This window comes from Numenius arquata, chromosome 6 (assembly GCF_964106895.1).
Source record: "Numenius arquata chromosome 6, bNumArq3.hap1.1, whole genome shotgun sequence".
In the NCBI taxonomy this organism is placed as follows: Eukaryota; Metazoa; Chordata; class Aves; order Charadriiformes; family Scolopacidae; genus Numenius; species Numenius arquata.
The window spans coordinates 6,125,727-6,151,520 of NC_133581.1; the positions used below are offsets into that span (position 1 = coordinate 6,125,727).

The window sequence follows — 25,794 nt, forward strand, 5'->3', positions numbered from 1 at the left end:
GGCAGTGGTTTAAGCACACAAACGTGCACATGCATACACACATGTCACGATAATACAGCTACCAAACCATATAAACACTGTCAAGAGTTTAGTGCTTGCCTTTCCGGAGGGCGTTACCAGCAGGAGAAAGAGAACTTTCACAGAATTTCTGGAGAACCACTACAGTTGTAGGCCAACTTACATAACTGATTTAGTTCAACAGAATTGCTTTCTGCCTTTAATCTGCTCAACAGTTTATCTTTGCTGTCGTGATCGGTTGAGCTTCCTTTAAACCGTTATGGATTAGCGTTCTGCTATAACACGTTAAAAGCTTAGCTTTGTTTATTTTTGTCAAGAATGGGGGAGGGATAGCAGGTTCAAATGTTCAGGCAGCAGTTTACGAATGGTTATTTTGATGGCAATCAATATAATCAGGTAGCGAATACAAGGCATAGCAAAACGCTTCAGAGACAGTACTAGTGGCTGGAATAAAAATATCTGTGAATTAATTTAAAAAAAAAGGAAAGAGAAAGAAGAAAAAGGAAACTTTATAAATTTGCATCATTAGTTTAATCTGTAAATACAAAATTTAATCCAGCATTCCAAATAGTTCATCACACCCACCAGCTTTGTATGGAAAACCAAAGAGTAAATGGTCTTAAAACTTAATTAATAAAGCTGGTTGAGGATTTTACTAAGTTTGCATTGTTGTTGCAATTTGGAGACAGAAATCCTGCCAAAAGCAATCTGTCATTCAACTGCAGAAAGACAGTACACCATAATGCACACAAACCACCAAACAAACAGAACCTCAGCCACACCACTCACAAAGAGGTGTTCAGGTAACACTAACCAGCTGCTCAGTGAATTTTCAGAGTGGATTCATCAACTATGGAAGTGGATGATCTATTCGAAGACTAGAGCATGAGGCCAGGTCCAAATTTATACTATAAATTAAAGAGCACAATATCCTATTTTAAACCAAATCCAACATTTAGCACACTTTTTTGACCTCTGTGTAATCTAAATTATTTGCAGATGCCAGCCTGGAATGGAGTGAGAGGTTGTGCTCCTGAGCACTGCCAATAATGCTCTGTGCAGCTGAACTTTATTCCAAGGAAACACTAATTCTGCGGTCAGTTGTGCTGGCAACCCTATGACCTCGCAGCTTGCGTGTCGCAAATGAAGCAAGCTGGCACTTTCACATTCCTAAGAGCAACACAGACGCTAGAGACATTTTTTAAAAAAAGTGTTTGGTGGTGCTAGAAAAAAATAAAAACACAAACCTGGGAAACTAATTCAGAAAAGAGGAGGAAAAAATTTGCTATTAGTGTGCTGTTTGTTTTGCTTTCTTATCGGGAGGGATCTTTATTCTGCACATTCCAGTGAATGGCCATTCGCTATTAATTTATCTTCTTTCTGACGGCAAGTGAAGCACCATTCCAGAGTTTCAACATTCCCTTGATGCTGCTCTGGTTAATGCTTGTGTGCTATTTAAACAAAGCATATTCCAACCAAATCTGACTATATATGGAATTCCCTGACAAGTAAAAATTTGGATGCCCTACAAAAAAGAACCATGAAAACAGAAAACAAACACAAACACACAAAACACTCCGAACGGCACACACTCGACACGTACTAATAGAGGCTCTTGGTGGCGAAGGTCAGGTACCCAGTGTGACCAACCATCTCCCTGAGGGGCACCCCGCTTTTGAACTGCACAGTTCCCTGCTGCGGATTAGCGCACAGGCTACCTTGGTTTGATGGGTTGCTGCTGTCAAAGCCAGTGCTAGAATTATCCTCAGCTGCTTTTCCAAGGTCAGGGATTTGCAAGCTAATTGTCCTTACATTGTACACTCGGAGTAGTATTTCCAAGGTGTTAATCTCTGTAAAACCATATTCTTCCATCGCAAGGCATGTTCTTTGGACTTGTTCGATGCAGGGGGAGAAAGAGCAAATGCGGCCACCTGCAAAATGAGACACGTAGTGGAAAAGAGGGCAAAAACCAAAATGAAGCACTTTTAAGCTTTTTTCAAATTCTCCCAGATGCCCACAGAATTACTATTATGCAGACAAAGTGAAAACATCCTTCAAGAAAATATCCATAAGGCAACTAGGCAGGTTTAAAATGTCAGCAAAATCAAACACGGGCGAGTCTACAAGATGCTTCAGACCCTTTAAAAATTGCAACAGCAAATTCATTCATCTTCCAAATCCAGTGTTGCTCGCCACATTTGTTCACGATAAAACTGTAAAAGTTGATCCCTTTACAGCAGCGACTCTTTTGGAATCACTATCCACTATTCTGGACCGAGGCACCGAACTGCAGTTGGCACCTACACAAAGCCAGAAGTCATTCTCCACACACTGTACAGAGTTGCCTTCATTAGAATATAAGCGTGCGCACACACACACTCTGACAAAAGCGGCTGTGTTTATTTGAGAACGATGGTATGCGTGTACAGAATAAAGTAATCTCTCCAGGCCATAGATGGAGTGCTGTTAAGGCTTTACCCTTTTAGTCAAGCTGACTAGCATGTCTCCTGAGCATTAAAATTTACTGGGTATCAATCGGGCAGGTTTACAGCAAATGCTCCCAAACCCTAGGATAGGACTGAAGTGATAAACTAACACTTGTCTCCTTGTCTGTGCACAGTTCAGGTTTTTGATTCTAAATATAGACTATTAATAGGGCCCCTACAACTTTCTGTGTACTACAATGTCACCTTAAGAGCTGAGAATAGAATGATTCAGATTTACTCTGAAAAGCCACAGCCAAATCAGATCAAAGAATTATAAGGACACTGTCTGCCATAAAGCCAGGGCATGTGCTTTCACCCAGGACACAGTGTTCCACAAGGCAACTGCCCTTCCTGAAAAGCTTTTGTGCTGGGGGAAGGAACACTGGGCAATGCAGCTTCAGCTATTGTTTTACTTATTACAATTAGATGAAAATGCTTGCTGACCTGATTTGCATTCCTTCCCAGCCCTCTCTCAGGCTCATCCAGTCAAGCCTTCCAACACCAGTTGTCTAACTAGTTAAAGAACTCGTGCAAGTGAGAGCAAAGCATCCTGCTAAAAATAGAGGCTATACTGGGACTACGTGAAGCCTGCTTTATCTCAAACTCCCCTTTTTTTTTTTCCTTTTTCGTTTCTAAAGTCACATCTCTAAAAAAAGAAAGCATCAGGTCTGAAAGCGTCACTGTAGCACTCTAGTTACTGTGCAGCAATGATGGGGTGGGTTCTGACTGGGGAAGAAGACTTTCCATGACCATTAATCCACCATGCACTAAGCAGGATTTAATTTTAGTCCTGAAATAAAGTCTCCACAGCCAGGGGTTCTTATCGTGCATCTTCAGAGCAAAGTACCCTGGACAAGTAATTCCCTGGAGTGACAATTAAAAACCCAAATCTAATAATCACCTGCAAAATGAATGCTGGTATGTGTCTTTATTAACCAACTCTGTTGATGCCGATATAATTGCACACCAAGTCCGCTAGCTCCCATGAAATTAGATTTATACATTCATCAGGATGGCCAGAGCTACCCAAATGACTCTGAATCAGAGAGCTAATCTTTTCTGACCAAAGTAAGTACACACTTCTACCATGTCTGTAGATGTAAAAGAGAAAAGCTCAGGAAGAAATTTCTCTTACATAATTAGAAAGCTACTATTATGCACATATGTTATAAAGAAAAATGTTATATTCTTATTGTGTAGGAAACTGAACAAACGTCAAACTTAGCTAAATGTCAGTTCACAATAACTCTTTGTCTGCAAAGCAAGAATTTGCAGAGAGACCAGAGCCTTACTACTATTTCATTCAGGCTTTTTGGTTTTGGTGTTTTATATTGCAATAAAAAAAGGGAAATATATTTACATTTCCAGTAAGACTGTTCTTATTTTTTTCTGACTACAAGGGTTTCAAGATATGTTTAGGCTTTCAAATTCACATGCTCTAGATTTACAGTCAAAAACCCAGAAGCCTGCGCACAGCTGTTGCCATACATGCCGCAGAGCCGCCTACGGTTCTTGTCAAGCCTTCAATTAAAGGCAGAGCACCCTTCCTTTTGCCCGGGGATGGTCAGCTGAGCACAGCGTGTCAACACCAAACTTGATGATGATTTATCAAGCTGCCTCCTTGCAGAGCTGGCTGCTTGGGGATGTAGGGCTATAGAAAATGGGCTTTTGGGCACTTTGTAGGGAAGAAAGCTCTTGCTTGCAATAGCTAATATCCAGAGGGGAAGCGCAAAAAAATAATGTTACTTTACTAACTGCACTGCTGGGAGCTTCTCAGGTATGAAGAGTGAGAAAACAATGTAATAGCTGGTATTTCATATAACTAAGAGCATCCAGTGGGTTTTAGTGTTCTGCCAATTTCACTTTCTCCCTTTCCTACCTATTGTTCTGGTTATTATTATTATACAACCCTCCCAAATAAATATACCTACAACTACCTTAGAAGCAAACCCACCAAGCATCTGTCTTTATGGATCCTAAAAAGTGGGAGAGGGGTCTCCTCTGCTTTTGCAGGATGGATTTGACTTACAGGCTGGACTGGTTTGATTGAGCAGATATTAAGATAACATTGGAAAGCTACAATTAGCAGGAGGTTGGAAGGCAAAAATGAAACTGCAGTTCCAGGCTGCGAAAGACTACCTAAAATAAAAAGATTTGGGAAGTTTCAATTGCCATGGTGTGCTTAGACTAGCAAAAAAAAAGTGGACTCTGAGCAGCAGAAAACCAGCACTCAGAAGGACATGCTCTTCTGTTCTAGGAGCAGAGACGCCGTCATCTTCAACAGACCAGACGCTTCTGAATTGTCTACACTGTGGGCTGCCCTCTGTACCCCCACTGGATTACCAGCTAGGCAATACCCCTTCTGTCACAATCACCAAACAGATATAAATCTAGATTTCAGCATTCACAATTCTCAGATTCTCTAAGAGCCCTCTTGTCCTTTAGACATCAAGAGGCATTTAGGGCTTAAGGGACTTGAATATGCATTGCTTTGTCTTGCCATGCCAAGGATTCCTTAGTGAATGAAGAAAAGACATGTACTCCCTCCCTCTCTGATGGCTGGGGCACACTGCTCTGTCTGTGGATCACAAAGTGGTGGACTAGTCCAAAGAGAGAGAAAACAACTGAACGGAAACTTTTTAGTACACACTGAGTTTGTGTTCTTTCAGAGCTCTCCTTTAAGGAAAGCTACTGTTCCTAAATTTGGTTAATGAGATCTGTGTGTCATCATAAATTGATATAGTAATTATCTGAGATTAATCCTGTTCACATTGGGAAGCTGTGTGAGCTTTTTGATCTGAAGAGCTGTCTAAAAATGTGTTTATTCATGTATAATGCATCTGACAAGTGCTACAGTTGAGGAGAAGAGAATAATGAGACTGTATGAAAGACTTAAATTTTTTTCTACCCTCAATTTTACAGGGAGCAAGTGTTTGAAACATTTAATGGAGAGGTTAAATCTCCCGAACTCGTTGGCTGGAACAAACCCACACAGTCCTGGCAGTCACTGGAACCAGCAACAGGGTCAAGAGAATACGAAAACTGAAGTACAATTCAGACTGGAATGATTAGAAAAGAGAGCTTAAGCGAAGGGGGAAATAAAAGAGATTTGCATCCACATAGCACTGTACATTTTAACAGGCAGTATCTAATTAGTAATCAAGGGACACACCCTTGCATTTTTACAGGAGGTCAGTGCCTTGAAAGTTGCTCCTCCTTCAAGAGCAGTTCCTGGTACCTTCCTGTGCAACCCCAACACACAATTTTGTTTCTGAGCAAGGACTCACACCTCTGCCAGTTCTATTTAGCTAATAGCTGCATTAGGCTTCAGGTATGGAAAATCTGGCAGTGCTATCCAGTTGACAAGGACTCCTGTGCATGCTTACGATACAGAAACTGTGTCCAAGTTACGTGCTCTCGCTTCTGTAGGTTATAGTATGTGTCACAAGTGCTCTGACAGGCTTTTTCATCATCCCAATATTATTCAGAAGATGCAAAAAGAACATATGTAGTGCAGCACCATTAAGTTCCAGGGAAAAGGGCCTGTAATTTTAGAAATCATTCTGTGATGTAAAGCATACAACACAGCATTTTTATCTCCAGTAAAAGAACACAGCTCTGGGTTTTGGAACTTCAGTACATTGTCATCATTGGAAGATTACGTTACAAAGATCTTCTGGAAGAAAAATATCATATAGGCATTATCATTATGTATGGGTGAGGCAGGCGAGTCACTGAGCAGCATCACTGTGGCATTTACTCTGTGCTAGTAGGACACTAAAAATATTGCCTCTGTAAAAGGGGACAGAACGTCCTTTAAGTGAGTGTGCTCGTGGGCGATTTGATGTTGCTTCCCTGACAAGTGAAATTAGAGGATTCAGCTGTTGGAAGAAATTAAAGGATGTTTCTTGATTCAAAAAAGAAAATTTTCTCCAAATCACTTGGCAGCTCATTAATACGAGCTTGATGTGGTTTTCTGCAAATGTGACCTTAACCTCTACATTTGTAGGTGCATCCTGCAAAAGGAATTTGTTCCTCCTCACTGTCACAGGCTGGCAAAAGCACGCAACAAGGAAATTAAAAAATCCAAACTGGCTCCAAATTGGGGAAGAAAACCTAACAACTTCTTTTAAGGATCCTTTCATCCCGAACTAGTTCCTACAGACTGTGGAAGCCAACAGCTTCAGCCAGCATTCCACAGCGTGGATTACGATGCAGGAATACTCTGCTTGACTCTTGACACCTGACAGAATCGCTTTTACTTCGGGGCAGGCCCATTGTGTGCACCTGACCTACCAATCCCTGACAGAGCACAGCCAGGTTAATGCCCTCAAACGGGATACAACTACTGAGGCTGCCTCAGCAAACAGCCAGAGCTTGGGAACCAGAGGAAGCTGCTTTGTGGGTTAGCACCCAGTCTTAGATCCTACTGGGGCAGCTTTGCAGTAGACCAGATGGCCCCTCAACACTGAGAAGATCTGCTTCAATTTAAAGTTATTTTGTGGATCTTTAACCTCACCTTGAGTTAGTTCTCCTTTGAATCAACCACACCAGGCAAAGGCTGGTGTTGACATTTTAGCAAACACTTATTGCTTCATCCATTTATTCCAAAACAATCTCCTGGGGACATGAGAAGCCTTGATACTGACTGGAGTACCACCTGCATGGGTGGAGGACGACAGCACGCTAGACTGCCAGGCTCCGCTTCCTGCCCTAACATATTCCCTGTGCGTTCCTGAGGTAGCCTGAGCCCAAACCATCAGCCTTGATGTCACTGACCTCTTCTCAGCGTGATTCAGCCTGGGGTACTCCCAAACCAGATACCATAGGGGTGGGACTTGTGGCCAGGGATTTCAGCTGCTCCTCAAAGCCACACCTGGGTGGTTTAAAAAAGGGACTATGAATAACCTCTGGGGCTCAAGAAAAATAGCCAGTGAGACTTTCTGCATGGATGTGGTATTCCCTGAAAGCTCAGAGGAGGAGGGAGGCAAGCCCAAATGAAAATTGAAACCAGCTAAACCAGGCAATGCCTTACCTGCACCATTGGCTACTGGGAGGATGAGATATTATTTATTCTCTTATAAAGCATCTGTAATAACCAAACCTGGCAGGTTAGAAGAACAATCAATGGCTATGCTAAGGGGAAAAAATACAGACAAGACCTGTTTTAAGTCCATTGTGTACAAACGAAACAAATTTAAGACTTTGGAAATGATAACCAACTACTACTACAAAGAGCAAAATACTGCTGAAGAGCTTCTGTGATGGCAGGAAATGCAGAGGCCCAAACAGGGCAATGTTCAGAGGGAGCTTTTCCTGCAGAGCTTTGGGAGGAGACCTGACAGCACCATGTTACCTGATTCGAGTGATATCTCAAGGACCACAGTTTGACAAACTCATAATTTAGGGGCTTTATGACGCTCAAGAGGGATTGGCAAGTCTGAATTGAAGAGTAAAATCTTTAAAAGAAAGGAAAAAAAAGAGAGGTGGTTTAAAAAATTTTGTGACTCAGACTGTTAATCTAAACACCACCAAGGACCGATTTATAATGCAAGAAGCCAATCCAACCTAGTATATGGCTGTATTTTTCCATGTCCCTACCTAAAAATTTAAAAGCTGTATGAAAATTGTACAAATGGGTTTCTGCCTCATCTTCCACAGACTTTTGGAAGAAATAGACAATATTTATGAGAGTAGAGTAGGTGGGTGCAGAATTATATTAAAAGCATTACAGTATTCAGCTGTGAGATGACTGTGAGTCAAAAGTTTCAGGGCATTTAAGAACTGCAGAACATTAAGGATATTTTTGTTACCTCAAAATTTTTTCATGATCTTAATTTTTAAAAATTTACCCTGAAGAGATCAACAGCAACTTTGCAAAATCCACCAAGGTCAGATAATGGGAACAGCAGCTATGACTATAGAAAAGCATTCATCAGCAGATGCTGCAAAAGAAAAACAGTGCAGGTCTGGAAATGAAAGCAAGTTCTGCAGTGCAGCAGTGCCCAAGAGATATTACAAGCAGCATTTCTGCTGAAAGCATGACTGGTGAAATTAGCACAGAAGGTTGCAGCTGAGATGCAAGCCTGAACGTTGGCAGAGGACATCACCAGAGAAATGAACCTTCTAGTCACAAACCTACCGTGCCGTTTTAGTCTTTTAGCTCTTCAGAGGTTGGCAGTGCTTTAAATGGGAGGCCAAGCTACTCTAAGTAGCGTATTTACAGCATACTGCAAGGCATAATGTGAGTGATAAACATATTCTGTAAAGGGGACCATGAACACTCAGCCTGCTAGGAGCTGCAACTATTCAGGATCTTGAGCTTAAGTAGGAGAGAAAACACTTGATTTGATAAGGTTTTGTTAACGTTAAGAAATCCCTGTTACATACTGTCTCAGCTGAACTCTCTGTAATGAATATTGTGGTTTTAAAGAGGAGGCTAGTTGATGCTATATATTGAATTGACTTAGATCTTTATTTCATTCAAAGTACCTTAAGACTTTAGGAAATAAATTACCACTATCTGGCAGTACAGCTGCGATATTTGCATGGTACATCACAATAAACCTCACAGTGTGAATGGTTCAAATGTGACCCTGTCCAGATGTGAGAGGGAGGGCGTGGAGGGAAAAGAGTGTAACGACTCATTTTCTCCAGTTACGCTTTATCACTGTACTACCGCTTGGAACGGCGCTGAACAACAGCAGTATGTGCACAGAGTGTTCTACTGCAGAAGGGCTTTAACTATTTGAAAACAAAACAAAGGACCACTATAAAATTATCTGCCTGCAGTAGGGAAAGGGAAGCAGTTACAGATACCCTTCTATCATATTTCAGATTTTACAGCAGTAAAAAAAAAACCACAACAAAACTCCCTACATGATTTGGAATAAAACAGAAATGTGTGTAAGTTTGTACCTATTACTACTGCAATCAATCATATTTCATATGAAAAGGAAAACCAGCTTTTTTTTATATGCAAAATAAAAAAGATGCTCCCAGCCCAGTCAGGTATTATGAAACTCAAAAGACGAGCCTTAGACCAATGTCAGATCTCAGATGCTGGTGGCTGTTTGCAGCAAAAACTGCAGCGAGGATCCACAACTTCACCTTTTGAATGGTACATAAAGTGCACGATGCCACTTCACAAACACAGAAATGTGGGATTTTAAAGTATTTTTTATATTGCCTAAGCAGATGTAACCTCGTAGCACAGCAAAGTACAGACAGATGGTATGGCCAGTTTGGGACTGTAATACCTTTCCTAGGATTTCAAATGCTGGAGTGAGACAAGGATTCAAAACTTGGAACTGTTCAAGTGGCTCTGCTTAGTATTCTAAACATGCACCACTTAAATAATTCAAATTGGACTGCGCAATGCAGCGCCTTCTAAGCTGGGAAGTCAGCTGAGTGTTGTGCTCACTAGATTAGATAATTTGAGCACGGGAAGGGCATCGTATAGTGCAACGAAAATTATTTTTTTCCCAGGACACACTGGGAAGCAGCTACACATTGAGCTGTAACCCTTGCAGGTACAGAGTGCTAAAAAGTCTCCATCTATTCACTTTTTAAAGAAAGTATGTGTTACACAGCTTTCTAAAAGATTTTCAGTAGCAGCTGAGGTAGCCTGACAGCTGGGGCAGTCCTGACTGAGCAAGGTAACGCACATTCAGTGACCTTTAAGAACAAGCTCATATCCTGTGATTTCAAAAAGACCTAGCAATTCACTTAAAGTCAAGCCTGTGATTATAGAGTTTAACAAAGAACCGGGCCTTGGCACATAATTAAGTTTTACTGAGGTCATGTCCCAGCATGGGTACTGTTCAGCACTCCATGCTCTCTTGATTAGAAAAGTCACTTTTGTATATGGAAGTGATCTTGGCACACGTTAGTTCAGATCCACACTAGTATAGTTACACTAGTATAACACTCATTATGGGAAAACTTATTCCAGGCTAAAAAAATGATTTATTCATGGAAGCTTATTTTTCAATAGGGAAAAGATTTACAAGGAACTGATGAAATCCAAACCTCAACAGCAGTTCTCACTTGCTGTCACAATCCTGGAATAACTGGCATAAGCTAGAACAGCTTTTATGTCCCATTCCCACTGCAACCAATGGCAAACTTCTCATTAGCTCTAACAGCAGAGATTTAAGGCAGAAACTGGCAAGCATATTTAAGTATAACCACATTTTCTTTAACATTACTGATGGGGTTCTCTGTTAAATAGGTCCAAATCTGCAATGATTGATGTGGAGTGTGTCTGAACACCTTTTATACAAACACCTTTCCACCGAATTGTCAAAGAAATTTGCTTTCAGCATTTATTGTTACTGCTGCTTCCCACACACCTCAGATCTAGCAGACTGCACTTGACAAAGATTCAAAGGTTTTTTTATAAACTGCCCATGCTAAATGTAGCAGCTAGCATAGGCCTGTAAGAAAAAGTTGTTCTTCTCCTTTCATATCTTCCGCTGTAAATTGAAGACCTCTTTTGAAGGTTTTTCAGCCTTAGACTTTGACATTTGAGAACAGTTATCACACAATGGAAGCAAGCAGATCTAGCGTTCGGCCCAAAGGCAGAAAGGTTGAATGCACAGGGCTTCCTGAACAGAAAGAGATTAAGTGCAGTTACCTTCATCTTTTAATGCTGACTTTGCGTGTCCTATGGCTTCCCATGGAGACGGAATATCTAGGAACACAGCATCTGCAATGTTTGAGACACCAAACCCATTTTTGCAGACATCCTGGTTGGTCACAGTGACCAGATGCTCCACCCCATGCTCCCGAAACTCCTCCCTGGCCTTCTCTGCCCGCTGTTGGTGGAACTCCACTGTGTACAGGTGCCCTGTGGGAGCCACTGTCCTGATGAGAGCATGGGAGAGGGATCCACTGCCCGTACCTAGGAAAGAAAAACATATCCTGAAATGCCTTTTGCCAGTGCTAAACATTATAACAAAGGTCTTCTCCATTAGTCCTCCTGCTTGGACACTTAGTCAAAACCCAAATGAATAGAAACCATTTAACTAGTGAGAGAACAGTCCTTCCTTCACAAGGAGAGAGGGTCTAAATGACCTAGGAAACGGAGTCCTCAAAGCATTAATTAAAAATCTGGCAAACTCAGGACCTGTCCTTTCTCCCTGGAGTAGAATGCCAAGGGTCAGCTATAGCTCTAACAAGTGCCATAAAACACAAGGAACTAAATGCAACAGGAAAAATTCAGGGAAATTAACCAGAGAGGTTTTTTTTCAAAGTGCCAGTCTCTTCTAGGGTGAAAAGAGATGAAGGCAATGGTCCATGCTTGAAAATCCTATTGATATCCATGCAAACAAACGGCCTTTGGGATATGGAGTCTGTTTTGCCCAGGCCTCTTAAGAGACACTGGCCATCCTCAGCTCCCACTGACGTTATCCAAAACTAAGGCCTCTGGGCTCCTTGCAGTCACACTGACCAAACAACCTCATTTCACAAGTGACTTACATGCCTACACAATCTTAGCACAGCCTAATGAGATCCATCACATGCCTGAAATTGTATGTAAGTACAATTACCACGTACAACCAGGGACTAACTATTAAGATGCTGATTTTTTTCCCTTGCTTTAGTTTGATAATTTAGGAAACTTATTTTAAACGATCCATTGGCGTATTAAATAGATGAATGACTAATAACCAACATTTTCACTGAAGAAAACAGCCATATACCAATTCACATTGCAAATTACTCACTCAAGTGGCATTTAACAGAATAAGCCCCCCCCAAAACTCAAAACCCCACAGCAACCCCAAATTATCTGTGTTTATTGATTTATAGTTCTGTACTTGGAACACATTTCTCCTGTAGAAAGAAAATCTATTTCTAGCTATCTTCAGTGACTGTTCATGCTAAATTTCAGCCTGAAGCAAGTTCTTTCAACTAACATAAATCTTAAAAAACTTATAAAGGACAGAACCTGAAGTACAGCAGTAGTGGAGAAAGCTCATAAACTAGTAGAAAAGAAATTAATTAGGGGACACAGGGGCTGGTACAGCTGCTTAATTGGAGCAATACTTTCCATAACTGAACAGGAAGTCAGAGTTTGCTGATGGATCCAAGGTTCTTGCCCTCTGGTCACATAAGGGGAGAAACATTGTCGTGGCACTGTATTTAATCCGACAGCTCTGAAAGGGGAGCCATTCAGACTGTAAACACAGCTCAGGGCCCATGTTTGCTACCGACTTCACTGGAGAATGAGCACTGCTCCTCTGCTTCCCCCTGAGAGGGCTCTGACCCCGAGGGGCAGGCTAGCACCCTCCCCCCAGCTTTAATGGGGCAGATTAGACAGGGAGGGAGGACCTACAGATTTTAGCACTGGCCTCAGAGGGGTCCAAGGGACGAGAGAAACTGTGGCACACAAATTTATTTCAAGTGAAAATCCATGCATTCATGCTAGTGTTAAAATAAAGGCAAAAGACGTGCACACATGAAAAACTATCTGGCCATGGGACCTGTAGGCTCTAAATGTCAACAACCTTTTCCCTGGTGAAAAGGAGTAATGGTAGCACAGTAGCCATGTGGTTGTAAAAACTCAATAGTATATGTGCACAGCAAAGAAATAGCGTTTCATTGATCTTTTTTTTTTTTTTTTTATGACAAGAGCAGGGAACTATTGTTCACCCAATGCTAAAAATGACTGAAATTCTGCCTTTACATTTCATGCCAGAAGGCAGCATCGCACAACTGAGAACTTTTGCAAACTGACAGAATTTAATTATTTTACCTCTCAAATGGGCAATGCTGCACACTTTCTGCATCCTTCTCTGCTAATCTAAAGGAGTGAACAGAAGGCCTGTCAGCACAGCTGGGCTATAAGCAGAAGAGAGAGGCAGCTTGTGCATGTATCCAGTTTCCTTGTTCATATTCTTTTACATTTTTAATCACTTTGCTTTTAAATCTGATCTTAAAAGCACCACAGAAGATACAGTTTGTCTCCATCCTAGGAAAACCCATTAAGATTTTTTGGCTTCTTTTCTGGCACTCTTTTTTCTATTCATGAACACTCCAAGCCAAATCCTGAACAAAACCCAGGATGTTGGAAGTCACTATTACAGACAGAGCTTTTGTTAAGCGATGTTGCCAGGAATTATTTATTGTTGACTGGCTACTGCAAACATGAGCACAATGCATACATATCACATTTTAACATATCAAATTCTATCACACTAACATCATTAATGAGAGTATTTCTGAAGATGCTGCCTGCATCCTCCAAGACAACTCTCTCAAAACTGCAGGAAACAAAGATGATGGCTATGAATCACCCTCTATTGTAAAATCTCTCCTTGAAGAGGTGACAGATTCTGAACCCAGTCCTGTGAAATGATGACGACCCTCAACTCTCACGTACCTGACAGTTCAGCACGCTTGATGTGATTCATTAAGAATATGAGGGTCTGGCAGTTCAGCATGAGTCCATGCTCAACACAACCCCTAAAGCCCAGTCAGCACCGTCTACAGAAGGCAGGGCTCAACCCTATGTTTCTCTGATGTCGTAGAAGGAGAAATGAATGTTTATATTCATCTTCTCCCCTGCAAATCTGCAACATTCAACCTGTGAGTCCTCCCACGACCCTCTCTATTCCTTTTCAATTTCTGTTCTTTCAAAATCACAACTGAAAAAAGGAGAATTCAGCAAAATGTGACTCAGGAGTCTTAGGCACCATTGGGGAATAAGTTCTAGTCAGGTTGAGGTTTCCTTGGGAAACGAAAAGCATCCTTAGCTAAGACAAATCAGTCAGGGAAGCAGCAAAATGCAAGAAGCTCTACTGAAACATGAACTAGAAATGCTACCAAACCAGAAATATCGTAGCTGAATTACCAGCATACAAATGAACCCAAAACCTGAATGCCCAAAATTAACATTTTGTATCAGAAGAGGCAAGCTAAGAACCAGATGGCCTTCAACAGATTTTCATTCTTATACAGGTGCAGTGAAATGCCTGTGCTCCTCATTTGGCCTAGAAAGCAGGTGTTAAGATGATTTCTAGAACAAATACAGTTTATAATTCTTACACCAAGATACTTGCCTTTCTAACAGCTTCCACTATAAATAGCCTTAGAAACTGTTTTCTCTCTACCCCAGAACAATGCCCATTTAACTAGAGCGTATTAATCATGAATAGACGCTACAGAAGAGAGGTAAAACAATGATAATTCAAACTGTACCGAAGACGTTCTTAACACCACAGATGCTGTTTTAGAGCTTGCTCAGGTGAGCACTTAGGTCATTGCTAATGCCTTTGGAAAATACGATGTTCTTTTACATTGACTATTCTGTGTTCTTAAACATCTTAGTCAAAAAGCAGACATCTGCATTGCAGGCATTTAATGACACACTGCAAGGTCCCCAATATGCCATACTCAAAGCTCAAAATCTGAGGAGGAGGCAGCATGTAGGGGTCAGCATGTAGACCAGGAAAGCGGTCCATCTCAGTCGAAAGGCATGAATTCAGGACCTGGGTCAAAACCACACAGTTAGGTGGCAAATGGCCCTGCAGACCGATGTAATATCCTTCCCTTCTTTTGGGGCTCAAGTACATTCGGTTCTTTGATACATCTAAGCTCGGGGTAGTGTTTCTGCCCTCTCCCAAAACAAGGGTTTGTCTCCCAAGACAACTGCAGTTTTAGAAGGATTTCAATCCTATCAAGTGGATACCTAGATGAAACACTCTAACTCAGCACCTACTGATACCTCCTCCTGATTTGTAGATAAGAAAGTATTGATCAGATGAACTCCTCGATCATTCCCCTGATCTCAAACAGATCTGTTCTTCTCACTCTCTGCTTATTCAAGTGACAGGTTTTCCACAGAAAAGCCTCCACACAGCTCAGCCACCTTGAGACAATGTCCATGTTAAGATAATTTCTCATAGTACTTGACTGATAATTGAATAAGAGTACATTTTTACACTGTTTTCTGTTTAGTGTGGTTTTCTTACTGCCAAGGGTATTTGTCTAACCTCCTCGAATCCCACCCATGCTATAAACATAAGTGACCTGATTCTGTGTTCCACTAGATTTCCTCATTGCAGGCTAACATTTGGCTTGACTTCCCTAAAAACTTCTCATCATGGCTGCTGCTGTTTAAAAAAAGAACTACAAATTGTGATTTAGGACCTATAGATGTTTACAGCTGTGCATAAGCAAAAGCATTTTGGAATACAGTTAAAAAAGCTCTTAAGTGTATATTTACTGCCTGGAAACAGGAAAAGTGGAAAGTATGCAGAGTACTATTTAATGCTGGGTCTCAAATATCTAGGAACGTTTTAATAGAACTGAAGTTTCTGCTGCAAAATTTGGCTACCTAAGATACTCTAAAATGAGTAAATACAACAAAACAATGAGTGTTGCTGTATTTGTCTCCTAGCTACGCCACTCAGACCTAGCAAATAGTAAGACAGGTCACGAGTCAGCCATGAGAACGGAAGGAGCCTCAAAACCAAAGGAAAATTAATCTTGAGACAGAGCTAACAACTCCACAGCTACTATCTGTCAAGAAACACTGAACAGACAAAGACTGCTCACTGTACATGACAAGTTTATGTAACTGAATAATCATTAATGATTTTTAGCTAAGATATGAAGAGATATTAAGCATCTCATGGAAACTAACCCAAAGATCTTACTGTGAAGATAGTCAAGGGTGCAAATCATAGTGGCAGAGGTGAGACACAGCAAGAGCAGGGACAAAGAGAGACAGGAGGAGAGGGAAAGTTTCAAGGAGATGAGCTGGTGGCTGAAAGAGGAAACTGCACATCAAGAAGCTCCCTTTACAGAAGATTCACTCTTTCTCTTCTCCTATCTATTTGTTGTAGACACCATGCCAAAATAGGCACTTTCGGCAGCAGGTTGGAGAGAGGGGCACTGCTCACTAACCAGAGTGAGGAGTTGAGGGAAGGACAATAGGGAAGTTTTCAAGGCTGGCACTGCCTAGAAAAGGAATGGGAATGTAAAGACTGAATTTTTCCTTAGAGATTGAGGAGTCAGAGTTCTTTAGGGAGGGATCTTCTGCAGAATGGATATAATAGTGTTAAGTTCAGAGCTGCCTGAGAAATGCGCTTGGTGGTCAAGTGAAATGGTAAGATGAAAGTGAGTCCAGAAAAGTCTGGAAACAAATGCTTCAGGGTATGAACAGCATTCCTCATCAGCTACAGGTCAGCCACAAGTCTGAATAAATTAGAGTGATGCCTCATGTGGCCACAATTCTGGTTCAGTCCTTTGGTATGTCAAGAGAATACTATGCTCTCTGACATTTCTACTGATGAGGCCTTTCTTATACTTCAAAAGGAGCTATACAAGGATTGGGTTTTCGAATCCTTGTCTCACTCTAACCTGACAGCTGTTAAGAGGTAGATAAGGAGACATTATAAAAACATAGACTTAATTAGTATGAGCACATTCCAAAATCAGATTAATACTTACAAACTTTGGTCTGTACTTTACACTAAAGATAGAGATGCAAACAGTTTACATATAGTTATGCCACAAAAATTACAAAGACATGAGCAGAATTTGTCAAAAAGTCTAAGCATTTCAGAAGAGTCATCAGCCTACAGCTGACTTGCTGGGACTCCACAATAAACTATTAATCATTTATTAAGTAGCCATTAATCATTAAGTCCTCATGAATTTTTTATGAGTGTACTCTTAACAAAATCTATACCCAGGCTGTGAGTTTGAAAATTTCATAATTGTTTTTGAGAAGCTCTAGTGTAAGGCTGGCTGGCAGCTCTCGTTACTCCTCCACAGAGAAACCATGAGGACCCAGAATACCATTCTGTCTTCAGAAATCCAGTCTGTGGGCTCAGAAACTCATTGCTGTGTGGCAATGAACAGGGTTTAGCAATTTTTAATTTGGGATTTAGCTGAAGGGAAACAAAAAATCCAATTAGCATTTTTGCTCATGTGAGTCTGCTTTTGCTGAATGCTGAAGGATCACTGGGATGGTGGTTAGAATACTTTTGACTAAATTACATTTTGTCTAAATACTGTGCTCCACCAAAGCCAAAATATTTCTGAGATTTATCAGATTAAATGAGGTTTCACAGTGCTGTACTACGTTCCCTAAGTAATTCCAAGGGTTAGCACAGACACTTTTTTAGGTCTCACCAAGGAGAGAGGATAGTAAAAGAGCCTCAACACATGGGGATTGGAAAGAAAAAAATAAAAAGGGTTCCACACTCTTCTGTTTGGAAAAAATATCTGAATAGTTTCATATTGTTTCCAATGCACTATAAAAATAAATGTAAAAGCCTCAAAATCTGTTGTCAAATGGAGCTGTTATACTACAGGCAGCTGTATCACTGGACTGAAAATAGTCTTGCCTGGGAAGCTGACATCAAGATTAGTTCTGGAGAGTGTGGCGACACAAAAAAAAAAAAAGATTCAGCTTATTCCTTTATCTAGACAGTGGCTGTATATGCAATGAACGCAAACAGGATCAGAGTTACCCAACGAGAATTAAAGTTTCGCACTATCAGGCCAGCCACAGCAGGTATTTTAGCAGCTATCTCAAGTATCCTTTAATTCTGGAAAGACTGAGCTGTTAAAGACTGTATCAGAGTAGGGAATTCCTCAGAGCAGGGACCAGTGCTTTCAAGAGATCTTAGCTCCAGTAACGGTGCTAAGTTTTAAAATCTCAACATACCTTTATAAATTAGAAATTAGCAGGAGACAGAAAAAGGATCATATTCCTACACCTCCGTCATGAAACATCAGGCAGATGCTGAGTTCCCTTATAGCCTCTCTATTGAGTATGCTTGGGTCCTTTTAATTATGCATGCACTGCTGACAAGCTTGCTCTTTATGTATTTATTAAAGATGATTAAAAATAGTAAAAACTATTAATATGTTTATATCATTTATGAAAAATCATGACTAATCAATTTAAGCTGCATAATTCAAGTGATATAAAATTAAGCCTTCTGGTTATTCTACTGAATTTTTATAATCGCACACAAAAGATCATTCATACCCATATTCACAGCATTACAACATTTCACAGAGGGTATTTCATCTTACTTTCTCGATCCTTTCTTCATACAGTTTTGGAGACTAATCCACAATGCTGCTTGCTTACACTGGGTAAATGCGGGGCATTCTTCCATGGCCTAATTAGTAAGACGAGGAGAAGAGCCTTGCCTCTTTACAGTGCCCACTTTGCCAGTCTGTATAGCAATTGTGTATATCACTTCAATTTCAAATAATAAAAGAGAGAGACCTCCATGCTAATTAATGCTCAAAATACATCTAAAACCAGCAGCAGCAGGAAACAGACTCAAATGTCATTACTAGACCAGATTTCCTGTCTTGTTTCTATTAATTGCCATTGGTCTGGTTCCGTCTAGGCCACACAAGGTTAATCTAGAACTAACGATTTTGGATCACTGAATAATGTCTAATTTAGGATGGCACCAAAGTAGGTACATCATCACACTGGAGGCTCCAGTTGTCAATACCTGTACAATTTTTAATTCAAATCACCATTCTGGTCAGTTGCAAGCAAATATGCAGTAAGATCTCTTGCTTCAACCAGATGGATTTTATGCAATACTCTTTCTTTGTTTCTTCGTGAACAGTGAATCCTTCAAGCAATACAAGCACAACTATAGTAGTAAAACTGTTCACTTTTCCTGGAAAGGTTAAGTTATAATACTTGGACAGCATAGACATTAAAATAAACCTGGGGACAGTTTCCCATTAGCAAGAAGGATTGATTGTGGCTATGACTTTGACTCATAACATTTTTTGGAATCTGGATAGGTTACCTCATCAAGTGTTTCCATGTCTTAGTTGTTTAGATAAATGAGCTTTAAAATATTTTCATTCTCTCTAGGTACCTTTGACATTACTGAAAACATCTTATGTGCAGCTATATTTGCCTATTCCAAGTGAGGCAGGACATGGAGCAATTCCAATCTCCCCCACCCTGAATAATTTACTGTGTTTATTTTTCCTATCCTGTCTAAACATAGCAGGGAGGTGAAGAGCTGCCCAATAAACAATATGGCCACTTCCCATGACAAACCTAAAGATGCCTGATCATCCTACAAACCAAATTATAAACTCATAGGACCTAACCATTTTAGCAGTACCAGAGGCTTCTGCATACGGCTTTGCCTGTTTCGAGTGCTGCTATGCAGCAACCAGCTCCATGTACCACCTGTTTCTTAATCGGTGCAACTGGATGCAGAGGTAAGTGGTGTTTCAGTTGGGTTGGAAAGTGGTCATTATGCCTGAAAAGCTGCCCAAAATTATGCTTGGGTGGGAAGAGGAAATGTTAAATCCAAGAAAATACAGTGCATCACAACACCGTCATGCTGATCTTTTGCCACATCTATGCTTGAGAGGGAAGTGTATGAAACTGCTTCATAAAAACACTCAAAGCAAACAGCCAGAAAAAAAAACAAGGACTAACTACATCAGCTCCTATTTTTCCAAACTACAGAGATGAAATCAAATCAAGCAAGCCTCATACTGCCTGCAGTCATAAAGGCATTATAAATTTTATTTAACCAGGAAAATATCTATTAATTTAAAATTTCACTCCTTACTTGCAAATCAAGCAAAATCATGGAAGCCGTATGTAATAAATTAAACCAAGTTTAGAAACAAAATACAGCCCTGTGATGAACGCATCATCCGGTGTATTATACAGCTACCATGATTTTGCATGCAGTTGCAGTGCTACAAGTGGATCACACATTGGAAGAAATGAAAGATGAAATATATGTACTTACGTGGTATCACATTATATAAATACTGCCAATTTATTTCCCTTATTAGCTCAACACCCTATCATTAGAGTCTTTTCACAGGGTTATCGCAACTATGTTCTCTGAAACTGCAAATTCAAAGCATGAAGTTTGACTGAAATCATGTATTTAAAAATATTTTTGAAGTACTTAACAAGTTTCAGAAAAGGGAAGGAGAAACGTTTATAGATTTATTTTAAGAAGATGGACTAATCAAACACATACTGAAAGGTATCCCGGTACGTGAGGCCAGCGTACTGAGGTATCGTTACTTGTTGAAGAAACAGCAGCTGGTAACGTGCAAATGAAACATAACTACTCAATGTGTAGGCTGGGAAATTTATTATCACAATGGGAAAGAAAAAAAAAAAGAAACTTTTTGCAAAATGTAAAGATAAGCCTGTTTTTAAAGTGTTGGTGTAAGTACTTAAGGGATTTCAACATATTAATTATTACCTGATTCACATACTATGGAGCCTGGCTTCAGTTCTAACATCATGGTGATTATAGAGATGTCAGTGGAATATAGAATCTGCGTCCTGTGTGGAAGATTCATGGTCCACAGTTCTGGAGTGGGATGAAGAATAAACACCCATCCTCCTTTACTGCAGGTCACTTTGGAGCCATACTTCTTGCCTATGAGGTCTGTGGAATGCCTGATGACCCCATACTTAGTCTGAGTTACAGTGCCATGCTGGACTTTCACGGGAAACATGGATTCATGGCCCAAGAACACAATAGCTGTGTCACCGTCCTTTATAGTATCTCCATATTCAACAAAACTCATTGTGACAGTCTTGCAGTTGGCTGGTGGTTGTCACCTAGAAGAGAATAAGTATGTGAAAGAGAGCTTTGCAGGATCACAATGGACCTGAAACTACAGACATAAAACCAAGTCCTTTTATTTTATCCAATACAGAACAAGAACACACTGTGCAAATAAGACGTTAGCAAGAGAACCCCATGAAGTTCAGGGACCTCTCCCCCGCTGCACTCTTGATCCAATTAAAATCAATTGAAAGGTCCCACAGATTTGAATATAAGCAGTATTTTTCCTATTTTATGGTAAGTGTTAAGGAAAAATTAGGAAATACATTATAATTTACTCAGCTTGCTCCCCAATACTACTGAGAAACTTGCAAGGTAGTATCACTTTCAGCACTCTGTTCAATTCCAGTTCACAAGCTTTCAGAGTATGTCGTAGTAGCAACTTTTATTTCCATCTGCTGGCTATCCCTTGGTGATTTACAGCGTAAGACAACTGTTACTTGCCTTGGATATCAATGACTAGTTATTAGGACCACTAACAAAAGTTTACTTGAAAGTTTTGCAAATGAAGGTTTAAAGATTGAATAAAGGTAGTATCTGCATTAATTTATGCATGAATTTGATTGACTGCAGGGAAAAAAGAATATTGTGGCCTTTAATTTGCCATTGGGGGTGCAAAGTAATTGGCTGGAAAGTGATCTGTGCTGCAACTAAATGTAAACAACCATTTGGAAGCTAATGCAAACAGTATCACTTCAGCCCCATGCTCTCAGAGCTGCTTAGAGAATTGCAATTAAATTTTGTTGTCTTTGAGAAGACAAGCTAGAAATGAGAAGGCAGCTTACAATGAAACCTGGCATTGGCTTTCAGATAAGGCAGCTAACTATCTAAGCTGCAGGTTGATCAATTCATGGAAGGAATTGTTTAATGAAGTAATTCTGATCTCAAAGTTAGAAATTAAAGACTGTAACAGAAGGCTTTGTAAGTCAGATTTCTGGTACTTCTTCCATCATTAAAAGCAGGGTTACTTTTAGTTTCAGAATAATCATTTGATTCCAGTGCTTTTGTCTTGAATGTGTAACAGCTTGGTCCTACTTCATCATTTTTATGAAAAACTTTAAGTTCTCAAATTTGTCCATTTTTGTTGACCAAAACTCACTGAAGTTCAATTTGCTGCTAAGCAGCTTGCTTTATAATTTTTCTGCTGCAGTCACTGAGACGGATAAATAGATCTGCTTGTGGTCAAAACTTCCAAAGCTTATGACATACTTACTGCAAAAGGTATTCAGATACCAAAGCAGAACAGGCCTGTCTTGGACATACGGGGAAATAGTAAAAAGGGCATCCCATGAATTCAGAAATGTTTACATACTGAACTTTGTGAGACAGTACAAATGCTTAACTGTGTTTTATAGCTTGCACCTTCTGATTATATTAATGTTCTTAATCTTTCATAAATGACACCTGTAGTTCTTCTTCTAAATATTGTTATTGCAATGTAGTTTTCAGCTTAGTTAGAACAGTACCATTTGAACAGAGCTAAACTGTAATCCATTTCTTTCACTATTTAGACTGCAGTTAAACCCATGTGCAAAAGCAACATTCCTGCAGCATGTCTGCAGGGACAGGGAGAATTATTGTCCCTTTGATCACACAAACTGACTTCCAGTTTCTTTGCCTTCCTTTGAGCCACTACACTTACCACAGCTAATTGTCACAACTGTATTCTGACATCCCAAGCTATAGATCTCTCAGGCTCAGATCTCACCTGGCATGTTATATTCATACACTTGGGATAAATTTGGGGTCTGTGAAGACTTCTTCTTCTTCCTCCCTATGGCAAGGAGCAAAGTGATCTACAAGCACTCACTTTCATTCATTTTCAATCATCTTCCATTCCCTACCAATGCAGGGCCTCCATGCACTGTTGTTACCCCAGTCTCCTTTACTCTCTGGGTAGCATGCAGATGTCTTGGTACAGCATTACTTTTGCCACACAGTGCTGTGGAGTGGGAGTGGAAAGAAGGTGAGGCAGTGCCTTGTGGCAAGGCGTTAGAGGGTTTTTCTATGGGCTTGTCTCAACTTTACATTTCCAGCGACCTAAACTCAAAGGCCCAGGCAATCCCTCGCAGCCTCACCAATTAAAACCACTACAACGATTCTGTGTTCCCTTCAGCCAAACCCAGATGCACCTCTCCTCATCCTGACCAGCTTCCACACAGACCTGGCGGGCTGCCTCTTCCCTGAGAAGCCTGGCTGCTTGACAGGGCAGGGGGGTAAACCTTCCGAGGAGAAGGAGGAGGCGGAGGAGGAGGCAGGCATAACTGCCTCACCTCCCGGGCAGTACAGGCTCCCCCCCGGCAACAAGAAGACTGGTGGATCCCGCTGCAAACAGGCTGTCCCCGGTGGCAAGGCCTCCCGCCCTCCCCGGGGGCTGTTTCTCCCCGCACCCCCTCAGCTGCAGCGCCCCCCCTCCCCCCCCCCCGCCGTGCCCGTGAGGAGCGAACCCGGCAGCCTAACGGCTTCTGCGGGCCGTGTCCAGGGTTGACCCCCCGGGACAAGACCAGGCAGCGAAGGGAAGGGGAGAGAGCCCGCCGGCGAGATGAGAGGAGTGATCGGCCTGCAAACGAGCAGCATTAACCCGTGGCGGGGGGGATCCAGCGCCCCCGCCGCTCCTCAGGACCTCGCGTCCCCCCAGGAGCCACCGGCTCTCCCCGTCCCCCCAGCCGTTACCTTTGGGGGCTGAGCCCCGCCAGCAAGGCCCTGCCCGGCCCGGCTCTCCTCACACGCCGTGCCCGCCCAGCGCCTCCTTCCTCCGCGGTCGCAGGCTGCTGACGCTCCCGCCTCTCTGCCGCCTCCGCCCCCGCCAGCCCTGCCTGGAGCCGGCGAGCCGCCGTCGTCCGTGCCCGGTGCGGGCAGCCCTAGCTCCCGCCGCCTGTCCCCTCAGTGCTCCTTGCCGTGTCCATGAGGGGGGAGAGAAGGGGGGACGACGACGGTCAGCGACCGCCCTCACCACCTCGCCTGTCCCCTCAGCCTGCCCGCCCCAGCTTCCCGTCCCCTCAGCGCTCCTCGCTGTGTCTTTGCGGAAGGGGGACGGTCACCGACCGCCCTCAGCACCCCTCGCCTAGCCGGCCGGGGTGGCCCTGCTTCGGCGAGGGGCGGCAGTCCCTGGCGGCTCTGGGGTCGTGAGGGCGCAGAGGGGCAGCCGCCCTCTCGGTGAAACTCGAGGGGTGCCTGTGGATGGCGGGTCGCTATAAAGAGCCATGATGGGGACCGATGGACCCAGCAGGAGCTAAAGTTCTTCACCCACGGAGTCCTGAGGGCTGCCAGCAGCAAGGGTGAAGCCCCCTTCCCCAGGGACTGACTCTTTCTTTGCCATGGGCAGACCACGGCCACCCGGCTTCCAGAAAGTTCTACCTGCCCCGCACCCTGGGCCGCCTGCTCCGGGGAAAGGCCGCTCAGGGGTGGCTAAAGCTCTCAGTAGGGGTTTAATAAGGTTGTAGGAGAAACCACAGTGTGGGCTGAGAAGCAGCGGAATCGTTATCTCAACCCCAAATAGCATGGTACTGACTCCTGCTTCTTCTGTCTGGTGTTTAGGGCTGAGGTGATGTGGCGGGCCCCGTGTGTCCCAGTGCTTCGGAGGAGGATATCGCCTCATCTTCTGCTTCCAACAAGCCCAGGCCGCCTGGTGCGGGAGGGGTACGGGCACAGCAGGGAGTATGTGAGTCACCCTGGACGCGCAGGTAACGTTCCCCGGCTAAATCAGATAACCCTCTGCAGGGTGCTGCCTTCACCAGTAACCTGTAACGCACAGTAGTGGGGAAAAAGTCATCCTTCCACCATCAAGAACACAATAATGGAGAGCTGTTTATATGACAATTTGTAGTTTTTTTAAAATGAACGTGATTCCATCGAGTGTAAGAGAATTTTTGGCCATTGCCTTCAGTGAGAACATTTTTGTTAGGTTGTTGACCTGCCCATATCATAATTGCAGTAGTCTTTGTTATTTAGTTATGAAACTCTCCTCCATCTAATCTAAACATAATGTATGCAGTTTCAGAGGTTTCTTAAACTGCGAACTCCTACTCAGCTGTTTTTCTTACTGGCAATTACGGCTCTACTGTGCCTTTATATTTGCACCTACCTTGGATTTTTTCTGTCACTTTCAGTGTCGTTGGTTATATTTGTCATTGTTTATGTTCCTATGTCCTTTCTTTCTCCATGATGAACTGCTGTTCACGTCGCTGCAGGCCTGACTGTATGCGAGATCAAGACACTCAGCAACTCCCTAGTTTCCACAGGCACTCAGCTCACTGGAAATGATCAGTAATTTTCAACTGACTGCCTAAGCAGTGTGAAAAAATACATGAAGGATAATAACCAGGCAAATGTATTTTAAGTGATAAATGTAAATGGGAAGAGAAGTTTCATTTGGGAAGTTAGGCAGATGCAGCTATAAGCAGTTCCTTTAATCTGCTGATACCTGAGTGTTACCTTTCATTTCCAAGTTCTGTTTAGTTGTCAGTTATGACTTGGAAACAATTCAATTTTATGTAGCAAACCACTTTCTCTTGCTATTTCCCAATTTGGAATATTCTAGATTTTCAAGATGTTTATCCCCTAATTCTTCAGGTTCGTCTTACGTTTACACGAGTAATTTCAGAAGACACATTCACTAGCTAACACCCATCTCCTCTTGCAGTTGTACACGGCACAACATTTATAAT

At 42.0% G+C, this 25,794-nt stretch overlaps 1 protein-coding gene across 1 annotated transcript; it reads right to left on the reverse strand.

The window, feature by feature from the left end:
- Positions 1 to 298: 298 nt before the first annotated feature.
- On the reverse strand, positions 299 to 24,103 carry TRMT61A (tRNA methyltransferase 61A). Its single transcript, XM_074149320.1, has 4 exons — positions 23,801 to 24,103; positions 20,756 to 21,120; positions 11,143 to 11,409; positions 299 to 1,949 (listed from the first exon to the last, which is right to left on the reverse strand). Exons 2-4 carry the CDS (start codon positions 21,084 to 21,086, stop codon positions 1,621 to 1,623), a joined length of 927 nt encoding a protein of 308 aa, XP_074005421.1. The 5' UTR covers positions 21,087 to 21,120; positions 23,801 to 24,103; the 3' UTR covers positions 299 to 1,620.
- Positions 24,104 to 25,794: the final 1,691 nt, after the last annotated feature.

Coding starts and splice junctions, on each gene's coding strand:
- TRMT61A (XM_074149320.1), bottom strand. CDS start 21,086: ATGAGTTTTGTTGAATATGGAGATACTATAAAGGACGGTGACACAGCT. Junction 11,410..20,755: donor CTCCATAGTATGTGAATCAG/GTAATAATTAAT, acceptor TTTCTTTCCTAG/GTACGGGCAGTGGATCCCTC. Junction 1,950..11,142: donor GTCAGCATTAAAAGATGAAG/GTAACTGCACTT, acceptor CTCATTTTGCAG/GTGGCCGCATTTGCTCTTTC.